Below are 11,323 nucleotides of genomic sequence, written 5' to 3'. Positions count from 1 at the left end.
TCCGTTTTCCACTGCTTTCTGGACAGTGCCAGCAGCGATCACTTTGGTTATGACATTATATTACATATATACATTTGTCTGGCCAACGGATCAAACATCCTCGTTATTGTCTTCTGCCCTCGTGCCGGAGGCTCTCAAACAGTGCCTTTAACGCCGACCCTTCACGCGCCAGGAGCATCTGTGGCGCGTCATACTCGACAACACGCCCCTTGTCCATGACGGCGACCTTGTCAAAGCTGAGGATGGTCTGCAGCTTGTGCACGATGGCGATGATGGTGCGGTCCTGGAATGTCGTCTGGATGATCTCCTGCATGAGCTTGTCCGTCTCGGAGTCCACCCTAGTTGGTCGTTAGCAAGTCGTCTATAACATTCCCTTAAGGTAAACATGGAGATGGACGGTCGACGCACCAGCTAGTAGCCTCATCCAGGAGGAGGATCGAAGCAGGTTTGCACATGGCCCGCGCCAGACAGAAGAGCTGCCGCTGCCCATGCGAGAGCAGATCCTCCGACATGGCCGCGTCCAGTCCGCCCTTGGAGCTGATAAAGCCCCAGAGCTGCACCGCCTTGAGTGCGGCAATGATGGTCTTGTCATTCTCGCTGCCACGCGGGTCGATGTTAAACCGCACGCTGCCGTGCAGGAAGAATGGCTCCTGGGGCAGCGTGCTTAGGCGGCCGCGGATGTCGTCTCGGGGTATTGTGGAGATGTCCACTTTGTCGATCATGATCGAGCCGCTGCTAAGGTCAAGGATCCGCAGGATAGCAGCGATGAAGGAGGACTTGCCACTGTGGTCGATTAAGTACCTAGTTTATCGCAGATACTGACTCCACAAGATGTCCAGACTTACCTGCCGGTTCTCCCGCAGAGGGCGATCTTTTCCCCTGGATGAACCACGAGGTTGACGCTCTTCAGCACTGGTTCCAGAGAGCTTCTATACGCGCGCGATGAGTAGATGTTAAAGTATAGGTGAGCATACAAAAAATTCCACTTACCCATATGACGCCGACACGTCGACAAACTCGATTCCTCCGTCCTTCGGCCAGTCCTTGGATATTATACTTGTCTCTGGCCCAGAACTCTCCGGCTTAGTCCGCATGACGTATGAACGGATCCTTGACACCGCCCCAATAGCGGTTTCCAGTCCGGTCCATTGCGTGATCAGCTGCTGCAAGGTACGACTGAATCCTACAATGTTGAATAATGCGACACCCAGGAATTCCGACGATCCCTTCCCTCGCAGTCCAGTAGCTATTCCGACGAGCATGACCGCTATGAGCGCGACCAGGATGTCAAGCACAAGGTTAAGCCATCGCTGAATGCAGAACAAAAGGTAATACGGTCGTTGGGAAGTGTCAAGAGCTTCCCTGTTGCGATGCCTGTACTCTTCCGTCCATCCGTAAGCTCGGATGCTTGCCACGCCGCTGAGGGCCTCGAGGAACTGCGAAAACAGAGGTGCTTTTGCTTCAATATCTAGCAACCTGAGTTGCCGTGATGTACGAAGATAGAACTTCTGCACCAGGAAAACCGCAACCAGAAACCCTGGCACAGCGGCCGCAAGATACGATGAGCCAACGAACACCAAGACTCCTTCTGCAATGCAGCTTAGAAACGCTACCATAGTCAGTTCAAACGTAGATGGGAGCTCCATATCAATCAGTTCAAGGTCCTGACTGAACCTGCAGAACTGTTCAGTCGGAATGACCCAAGATACGTCATAACGTGCACAAACCTGTTCGTTGTGTTCCCGATATCGGTTGAGGTTAGGAAGGAAGTAGTTGCGCTAGTAGATGCAATTCTTCGTCAGCATGGAAAATTCATAATTGTATGAACCTTTCGTTACCCCATAGTTGTGCACAGCAAAATCTCATGAAATCGCCTTGCCGTTCTTGGTACGATCATCATCAGAAAAAGCCTGTCATAATAGTGAGTCACGAGCAAACCAAGCCATTCACATTGGTCCATTACCAGTTTGAGAGCAGAGTAAGGAGGAACGTCAGGCCTCCGAAGGCGGCATACACTCCCAGCCAGAGGCCAATATTCTGATTAGGCCTCGTTTCGTTGGCTCTTGTCCACCACTGCAGCCATATCTCTACCCGTTATGGTCAACAAAGGCTTACAGACCAATGGATAAATGACAGCATACCGGGGAACGTGTGCGCAAACACGAAGGCCATGCTGCACAGACCAAAGAGACTCAAGAGTAAGAAGCCAATTGCCCGAGAATAATACAAATAGACGGTCAGATCTCCCGTTTGGCGGCTAAAGTCTTTGTCATCTTCCTCGGGGAGCTTGAACTCTTGAAAGATTTGGTCTGTCCGTTCTGTATCCCCTCCTCGTGCCGCTGCAGCAGCCCCAGCTTGCGGCTGGGATGTAATAAACCGTTCTATATAGCCTGCGGCAGATATCTCGTCAAATGAGCCTTGATCGACGATGTATCCATCCTCACCAAGGATGATAAGGTAATCAGCGTATGGCAGATGGTGAGCTGTTTCATGTCAGTCAGTCTGATTCGCAAATAAGAAAAGCTTGGTGGTTGAACTGAACCTGAATTGGTGGCAAGAATAGCTGTCCTCTCGATCTGTTTCAAAAGCCCTTGCCTGCTAAAGACAGACTCGAGGATATTTTGCTCTGTTATCTGGTCGAGACCGGTCAATACATCGTCAAATACCATGACAGGCTCCCTGGAATACAGAGCTCTTGCCAATGCCTGAAAGTGTTTCAGCAATGCTTCCGTACCATGACATCCTCTGTTAAGATATACTCACCACTCGTGTTTGCTGCCCACCGCTCAAGCGTGCTCCACGAGTACCGACTGTAGTCTGATCACCCTGAGGAAACTCCTGAAGATCAGGCTGCAAGGCACATGCCTGGATGACCGTGTTATACCAGTCCCTGTCCATCATCGATGCGCCCAGAATGTTTTGCTGGATGGTACCAAACGCGATCCATGGCGACTGGCTACAGTAGGCTGCCTGCGTGTATGTTGTCATGACCGACCCTGAAACCTCGGGCAGCTCCCCAAGCAAGAGCTTCAGGAGCGTGGATTTGCCGCAACCCACTGGGCCGATGATCATGGTGGTCTTACCGCGTCTGATATCAAAATTCAGCCCTTTCAGAACGGGTCCTTGCTTGCTCTGACTCATCCAACCGGCAGAGACATCTCTGACAGCTGCACAGAATAGCAATTCGTTTACTATTTCAACCTTCTCGTGGAAACCAGAACTGTCCGAGTCCCGTCTTACGAGTAAAACTGACTGTTTGAGGTCGAGACAGGGAGTCTGTCTATAGTCACGCCGCTCAGCGATCAAGAGATGCTCCTGGATTCTTCTGAAGCAGTTCACAACCATCATGGTCTGCTCGACTCCGTCGATCAAAGAGACCATGGGTCTGTCAAGTAACTCGAAAAGCGTCAATGCCGAGAACGCGATGCCATCCGTTAGTGTTTCGGAATTCTTTGCCTTTGCGTATAGAATGTAGAGTCCAAAGCCCCAAGCTGGGGCGAGAGCAGAGGAGGCGTAAGCTACAGACAGTCAGCCTCGAATGTCTTTATTCGGACGGAGCTGTATATACGCACATAAGGTGATGTTAAAGACAGTATACAGCCTAAAGAGTCCTGAGGCGCATATCTCCTGCTCCCTTAGAGCAGCGATAGTGGCCGATACCAAGTCAGTCAGTCCAATCATCTTGATTGCTTTCATGGCGCCCAACATCTTTGAGGTCACGGCAATCCGCTTCTCAATGGCCTCTAGCCACTTAGTCTGGGCGTTACCGGCAGCAACTGCAAGGGGAATACCCGCAAGAAGGCATACTATGACATCGATTAGGGCTTTAGATCACGATGGATTTTCTGTGCAGCCATACAAGTAACAAAGACAGTGGAAGCTGCCATTGCGAGCCCCAGCAATTCTTTGAGCAGCCACAATGCGAGTGCAAGTTCGATCCAGCTTGAATAGAGCTCATGGAGTTCACGTAATCCTGTCCCGATGCGGTCGATATCCGCGCTCATGAGGGTGAGGGCTGTGGCATCGGAGACAGCGGTTATGTTTAAACGAAGGGTCTTATCAAAAAGGAGTGCGACCAGACTGCCACGGAACATGGTGATGACTCGGTAGGTCTTGTGTCTGTAGACTGTGTATGAAATCTGCATCGTTTCAGCATAGAATTACCTAGGCTTCTACCGTATACATGGGATTTACTATGGCTGACATACCGCAATGCCAAGGTACACGAGGCCATAAGCTGCGATCAGACCATAGGCGATGTTTTTCGTATTTGGGTCCTCCGGTTCTTTCATATAGTGAAGCACCCTTTTGACGAGGAATGGCTGCGCAAAGCTGAATCCAGTACACGCCAGCCGAGGCAGGACACCTGCAAGGATACTCCATTTGTAATGGACTGCAAATGTCCACAGCAGAGCGTTGGACCTGGACTTGTCAGCTATGCAAAAAGTGAATGTTAGCAACAACTGTAGGTACTAAGGTATTTGAATCTCTTTGTCGGGACTTATTCACCTCTGTTCCATCTCTCGACCAGCTGCTGACTGGGTTCAGATGCCGATGTGATCTCATCATCGAGGGCCACTAGAGTGTCCACAGACAACAAGGACCTGAAACCCTTCCAGAATAGCCCATTCAGCCACAGGAAGAGACTCCTGTTGAGGACACCACTGGTGGCTTCGAGCCCACTGTTCCTATACGCCGGCTTCAACAGGGCTCGCTTCTCCGTGGCCTCCAGGATTAGGATGATACCCTTCAGCGCGAAAGTCACTGCGAATATCGCCGCAACCGGCTGGTTTCCAGGCATGTACCATAGTGTCCGGAGACGGGCGAGGTCGATAAGCAGCGAAACACCTAGGTAGATGTTCAGCAAGGTGGACGGACGCACTGAGCGAAAGTGCTCCAGGTGGGACAGGTAGAGGAACGAGAGAAATCCAACCACCGTCAATGCGGTGGTCGCGATGGTGGCCTTGCTCCTAGGAACGTTCAGGTTGCTCCATAGAGCCAAAAGAACGATATGCAGCACGACAAAGAGCGAGAGAGCGACCTGAAATTACGGCATTCCATCAGTACGTCTCTTTGGATTGAGCAGCTGGAGTGTATGCAGCCAGCTTGTCCTACCACTTTCAAGACATAGAGCCACGATGCATAGACCTTCACCGTGGCCTTCGAAAGAGCGCAGACCCGGAAGGGTAGTACCAGCAGAGCGATGCCCAACGGTGCGATGTTCAAGACGCTCTCCTCGAAGAGCAGCGTGAAGTCGAATCCGTGAAGGCAAGACGCTCCGACCTGAGGCCCAAAGGCATTCTCGTCGGCTGTCGAGCAGGGTGCCGTTGTGTTATACATGGCGAGGACGACTTAGGGCCGGCGCAGAGCACTTTCTGCTTCCCATCACATGAAAAAGAACGAACGCTCGGGACCGGGAGGAGCTTTTCGGCCTCTCAATTGGGCTTTTCGTGACGCTGAATCATGTCATATACCTTTTATTGTCGGGATTATGCATCCATGGGTACAGATACAAGTCTCACCAAAGTTTCGACGAGGACAGTCCGCCGGTGCCGTGTAGGTGTTGGGGAAATCGCAACGTAATTTGTCTCTCATTGCGGTATGTATGATATAAATTTTTGCTATAATTCTTGCAAAGTGTATAGAGCCTTAAGTCCAAAGGTATACAACCTAGGGATCTGGATAGTGGCTAGGGCTGAAGCCTATATACAGGACATTCAAACAACTTAAGAGCATCCATACAGCTGGTTTCACAGGAATCAATGGTAAAGTAGGCCGTTTCTAGGTAAAAGTTCATCGTATAAAATTGCGATGGCTGAATTCTCTATCAGAGCACACAACATGTCCTAGGTACTTGTCTAGGATGATCGTGACCGTTCAACACACTACCCGATCAGGTAACGACTCGCATGAACCCCAGACAAGAGCCATCGAAACCATCCCCGCAACCCAACCCGAAGCATCTCGGATTTATCCTCTTCTTCTTCTCTTGCTACACCAACAGAGTCGTCTCGATAATCCCTGCCCTCCCGACTCGGGCGAGACCGCCATGGTCATACGTACCTCTCCCAATGCGGATCCGCAGATATCCGCACTCCATCAACATCCCTGGTACACGCAGAGGTACCCCCGGAGGTTGCCTTACGACTCTTCAGGTTGCCTTTCTCCGCAGCGGATCCGCACTGGGGTCATCGAGACCGATACATGTGAATGAATCTCATGCACAGAGGGATTGAGTGTGATTTTTGATGAAGTACGTCGCCGTCGACACTTTTGCAACGCACGGCCAGATGTGGAACCACTGCAGCGAGCTCCAAGCTCAAAGTCAATCAAGCTCAACCTCCGCTCGACGACGTACATCATGCATCTCGTGCTATGGAATTTGCGGGGAAGTGAGGAGTTCAGATCTGGGGTCAGTTTCCTTCGGTCTCCGCCAGAAAGGAAAGGGTGAGAGGAAGGGAGGGATAAAGATGCTACTGACGAGGAACTCTCCTCGTCGTCGTCAACGCTTCGCATGCATGTTCAGATGCATCTCTGCGTTAGCGGGCTTCGATATTCGACTCCAATCTCCGCTTCTCTGCGGGGAAGGGGAGGGCGAAATCCGGGGTATGTCTTTTCAGATCGAAAGGTACTTAAAGCCTTCTTCTTTCATGGTTGAGAAAAGCAGACAGATCGAGTCTGTTTGTCCAGCATCATTTTCTTGACTACATCCGGCCTATATCCCAAGAACGAGCATCTTTGCTTAGCATACCACCATCATGGCATTCACCTCTCTCCTCTCCACAACCAGCAAGCCCCAACCCGAGTCCCATCCCCAAACCCACCCCGCCTCCCTCCCAGCCAACATGAAATCTGAACTCAGAGAATACGCCAACCGCTGCTCTACGACCGGCCCCTACGCGGATAACCTCGAAGTGGACGCCCTCGTCGTGGGCGGCGGCTTCGGCGGCGTCTACGTCTTCTACGAGCTACGCAAGCGAGGCTTCAAGACAGTCCTCTACGAGGCTGGAAATGACCTGGGCGGCACCTGGCGCTGGAACTGCTACCCCGGCGCGGGCGTCGACTCGGAGGTGCCCGAGTACCAGTACTCGATCCCGGAGACGTACAAAGACTGGAATTGGAGCACCAACTACCCGACGTACGCAGACCTGCGGGCGTATTTTGACCACGTCGACAAGGTGCTGGATATCAAGAAGGATTGCGCGTTCGGCAGTGTCGTGGTCGATGCGCAGTTTAATACTCAGGAAGGACGGTGGCATGTCAAGACGGAGGACGGGAGGACTGCAAAGGCGAAGTATTTTGTCGTTGCGGCGGGGTTCGCTGCCAAACGGTACATTCCGGACTTTGAAGGGATTGATAAGTTCAAGGGGATCATTCACCATTCATCCTTCTGGCCCGATGAGGGCGTGGATGTCCGGGGCAAACGCTGCGCCGTCATCGGGACGGGTGCCTCCGGCGTCCAGATCACGCAGGCCTGGGGCCCCGTCGCGGGAGAGCTGAAGGTGTTCCAGCGGACCCCCAATCTGGCGGTCCCCATGCGCAAGAGGCCCCTGACCGTCCAGGAGCAGGAGGAAGCGAAGAAGAACTACCCGGAGCTGTTCTCCCTGCGCGAGAAATGCTTCGGGGGCTTCCTCTACACGTTCTCGGAACGGAGCGTGTTCGAGGATAACGAGGAAGAGAGACAGGAATTCCTCGAGAAGCTCTGGCAGGAAGGCGGGTTCCGGTACTGGCTGGGGAACTACAAGGACTACCTCTTCGACGCCAAGGCGAACAGGGAGGTATACAACTTCTGGGCCAAGAAGGTCCGCGACCGCATCGGTGACCCCAAGCAGCGGGACCTGCTGGCGCCCCTGGAGCCTCCGCACCCCTTCGGCGTGAAGCGGCCCTGCCTCGAGTACAACTACTACGAGCAGTTCAACCGTCCGAACGTGGAGGCCATCGACATCAAGAACAACCCCATCGCGGGCTTCACCGAGACGGGCATCAAGCTGGCGGACGGCACGGTGCACGAGGTCGACGTGGTCTGCGTCGCGACCGGATTCGACATCACCACCGGCGGCATGACCAGCATGGGCCTGCGCAGCATCCACGGCACGACCCTCAAGGACGAGTGGAAGGCGGCCGCGTACACCTACCTGGGCACCACCGTCAGCGGCTACCCCAACATGTTCCACCTGTACGGACCACACGGGCCGACGCTGCTCAGCAACGGGCCCACGAGCGTCGAGGTCCAGGGCCGCTGGATCGTCGACGCGATCAAGCAGATCGAGAGGCAGGGCATCAAGTACATCGATCCGACGCCCGAGGCGTCCCAGGAGTGGAAGAAGCGCATCAACGCGCTCTCGGATATCTCGCTCTTCCCAACCACCAAGTCGACCTATATGGGTGGGAGCATGCCGGGCAAGGCCTTTGAGCAGGTCAACTATGCCGGTGGGCTGCCGGCCTATGCGCAGGAGATCAGGGCGGCGCTTCCAGAGTTCAAGGGATTTAACGTGGTCAAGAACTGATCTAATCATGGTTTTTTATGACGTGTTTGTTGGGGGGTAGTCCAACTTCTGGAAATGATTGCCATGTCTGTACGTACATACAGTACGGTACATACAGTACGGTAGGTATGTAGGTACTTAGCTAGGCGGGACATATTCATTTTTTTCCCCATGCTGGCCATGTTGTTACCTTTCTATATCTATCGATATATATATAAATAACCAGAGAGAAATTCGAGAAGCAACTTACCTGAGCACCAGAGACCAGAAGACATCAAAAGCCATTACTCAAGCAGATAAATAGATACCTGCCTAGTATCCATCGCTCATATCATATCATATCAACATCATAAGTGCTAAATAGTTATCAATCGATGTTTTGACTACTCAAAATATTTGTGAATCGTATATCTGCGTTCATAGCCATGAATTAGATTAAATTAAAAGGCCTAATGAATTAGCAATGGCTCTCAGCCGTAAACGGTAACTCTGTAGCTAAGGGTTCTTCCAAGTCCCATGAGTTGCATTTTTCGTCCTGTCCCAAGCAATTACCTGATCAGAAAAAAAACAAAAGCAAAGAAAGGGAATATGGCCTGAGCAGCAAGGGTAGTATCAAAAGATGTTGAATGAAAAGGGTATTAGCAGACGGGGAATCATCCGAAGGGGGATTGGTTCCTCGAAGAAAAATTGGAACCGTCATAGTTGAGTATGTACATGCAGCAGGCAGGGGTATAATACAGGAGTCTCTGATTGCGATAGTCAAAGAAAAGAAAAAGAGCTGGGAGATGCAATTCTGTACTTTTGGAGAGCGCCTCGAGGGGTCGGTCACTGGATAAAACGGCAGAGCTTTTGAGATGAACGGATGGATGCAAAGAAAACAAACGGAAGGACTCTCTCGTGGGTTGTTTGTCATGACACATGCACAATCCGTGGAGGAAGGGGGAAAGAAAAAATGAGATTAAGGTTAGGTAGTTCAAGCGTAAGAAAAGTTTTGACCGGGTGGTTGCTAAGCGAGTTTTTGGATTTCGACCATGGTGCTCTTATTCCCACAGATGGCGGGAACCTAAAAACCGGCGCTGCGAAGTCAAAGAGACAGAAAGCTGTTGGTATTCCGGCTGTTATGAGTCATAAAATTCGTAACGTCGTAAGCTTGAACAAGGCTGGCGATGGTTCTGCAGAGTAAAAAGAGAGAATGACATCACTGGACAAGACCCTGACCGAGATCAGGCGGAGCGGTCTCTTCCTCCGGAGCGGCCGCGCGTCTACACTCGAGTACCGGCGGTTCAGCAACGAGATCATCTGTTGTAAGCCGTGTCCGCTCGCGGGTGGGATGGTTCTGCTCCGAGTTGACAGATTCGGGCCGTGATCTGGTGGAGCCGTCGTCGAGCCTCAAGTATTCCAGTCTCTCCAGTTCCTCATAATTTGGCAGTGCCAATGGGGAACCGTGATAATCCTCCATCGAGCTTCCATGATCCAGCATCGTATACCCGGGTGGGCTGGCAGGGACATCATTGTAGACAGGAGGCATCTCCTCGTCCCAGCTGACGCCTAACCCACTCCGCTCCGTCACATGCAGGTGGAACTGCATTCTCAGAACGCGTGCGGCTCCAGTAGGGGTTATAAGCTTCGTATTTCGGTTCGAGCAGAATTCCTCTGCGACAATCAACTCGATAACGAGGTTGTGCTTGACCTCGAGCCCCCGAGGGGTGTCGAGATCGCACACTGGATTGCAGCCGGGATTGATGCTCGCCTCGAACTGCATCGTGATCTCACCTCCAGCAGTGTCGAAATCCGTCTTCCAACCACTTTTCTCTTCATTATGGCCAATGATCCGGGTCTCCTGGTGCAAGACTCCTTTCCCTTCACCGCCGATCTTGTGCGCATGCTTTGCACAGGCAGTCGAGACGATCTTCTGGTGTTCTTCAATCCGCCACATCATCTTGCGCAGGCGCCACCGAGTCAGACTGTCCTCACTCTTGTCTACAACCCCGCTCAGATTCATCTGAACAGGAAAGGAACCGATGGGGTGGACGACAGAAGGAAGCACAACCCGGCCGGTAAGATTAGTCGGGGGAAAGATTCGAATAGAGGCTTTGTCGTTACCAGGAAGGATCGCGCGCTGAATCTTGAGAGGTGTTTGCATTGTAAATTCTTCCCCTGTCGAGCTCACTGCCCGTGCTGAGAGCAAGTATTCGACGCCGCCCAGCGACCCATTGCAGGACGCTGGCAGGTGACCTGGAAATAAGTAGCTAAAAGGGAAGTCATGGCACCCGCTCTTGAGATGGAGTGGTTCTGTAATGAAGTTCCAGTTGGTCAACTCCTCCGTGCGAGTCGCGCAGCTAGGGCAGTCTCTGGAGATGGGCTTCTTCGTCGTGACGCTCAGAGTGAGGCGCATGTCGAACGTCTGCAGGGTAACTGCTCCTGCTAATTCGGCCACGGCGACGCGCAGGCGGCCGGAGAGCAACGCACCGCTCGAGTTTGCCGGAGTGCCGTAGAAGACCAGAGGGGGAGACTCAATTATCACGTCCATCCTTGCTGGCGCAGTGTGCGCATCATCCTTAGCACCCGAGCGCTCCTTGGAACGCGAGGAGCGTCCTAAGCTGCGGCGCTTCTCCTTGCTCTGGTCTCTGTGGGGACGGATGAGATGCTCCATGGAGAACGATAGACGACGTTCGGGAGAGGACTGCACGCGTGATGATATCTTACTCAACACAGCTGAATCGGGGATCTCATTGACTGACGATGAGGAGGACGAGGTGGAGCGTGGGAAAGCGGCGGCATGGTGCAGAGAGGCGGAGGAGCAGCGGACGATGTTGGAGAGCAGGCGGCCCGGCATG

At 52.6% G+C, this 11,323-nt stretch overlaps 4 protein-coding genes across 4 annotated transcripts; 1 reads left to right on the top strand and 3 right to left on the bottom strand.

Annotated features, from left to right (window-relative positions):
• Window positions 1-103: 103 nt before the first annotated feature.
• Window positions 104-5,340, bottom strand: VTN00DRAFT_4210 (uncharacterized protein; the record flags this gene model as incomplete). The annotated part of the gene is made up of 14 exons (XM_069430614.1): window positions 104-338; window positions 409-783; window positions 846-929; window positions 991-1,674; window positions 1,728-1,778; window positions 1,964-2,087; window positions 2,142-2,483; window positions 2,543-2,705; window positions 2,764-3,518; window positions 3,573-3,806; window positions 3,860-4,139; window positions 4,209-4,435; window positions 4,510-5,041; window positions 5,116-5,340. 14 exons carry the CDS (start codon window positions 5,338-5,340, stop codon window positions 104-106), a joined length of 4,311 nt encoding a protein of 1,436 aa, XP_069289731.1.
• A 1,418-nt stretch (window positions 5,341-6,758) lies between these two features.
• VTN00DRAFT_4209 (uncharacterized protein) lies at window positions 6,759-8,507 on the top strand (the record flags this gene model as incomplete). The annotated part of the gene is made up of 1 exon (XM_069430612.1): window positions 6,759-8,507. One exon carries the CDS (start codon window positions 6,759-6,761, stop codon window positions 8,505-8,507), a length of 1,749 nt encoding a protein of 582 aa, XP_069289730.1.
• Window positions 8,508-9,139: 632 nt separating this feature from the next.
• Window positions 9,140-9,406, bottom strand: VTN00DRAFT_4208 (uncharacterized protein; the record flags this gene model as incomplete). The annotated part of the gene is made up of 1 exon (XM_069430611.1): window positions 9,140-9,406. The coding sequence occupies one exon, from the start codon at window positions 9,404-9,406 to the stop codon at window positions 9,140-9,142; it is 267 nt and encodes an 88-aa protein (XP_069289729.1).
• A 278-nt stretch (window positions 9,407-9,684) lies between these two features.
• VTN00DRAFT_4207 (uncharacterized protein) lies at window positions 9,685-11,322 on the bottom strand (the record flags this gene model as incomplete). Its single annotated transcript, XM_069430610.1, has 1 exon — window positions 9,685-11,322. The coding sequence occupies one exon, from the start codon at window positions 11,320-11,322 to the stop codon at window positions 9,685-9,687; it is 1,638 nt and encodes a 545-aa protein (XP_069289728.1).
• Window position 11,323: the final 1 nt, after the last annotated feature.

The sequence above is a fragment of the Thermoascus crustaceus genome (assembly GCF_041956765.1).
Source record: "Thermoascus crustaceus strain CBS 181.67 unplaced genomic scaffold VTN00scaffold_2, whole genome shotgun sequence".
NCBI classification, from domain to species: Eukaryota; Fungi; Ascomycota; class Eurotiomycetes; order Eurotiales; family Thermoascaceae; genus Thermoascus; species Thermoascus crustaceus.
This window is presented reverse-complemented; position numbering and strand designations above follow the sequence as displayed.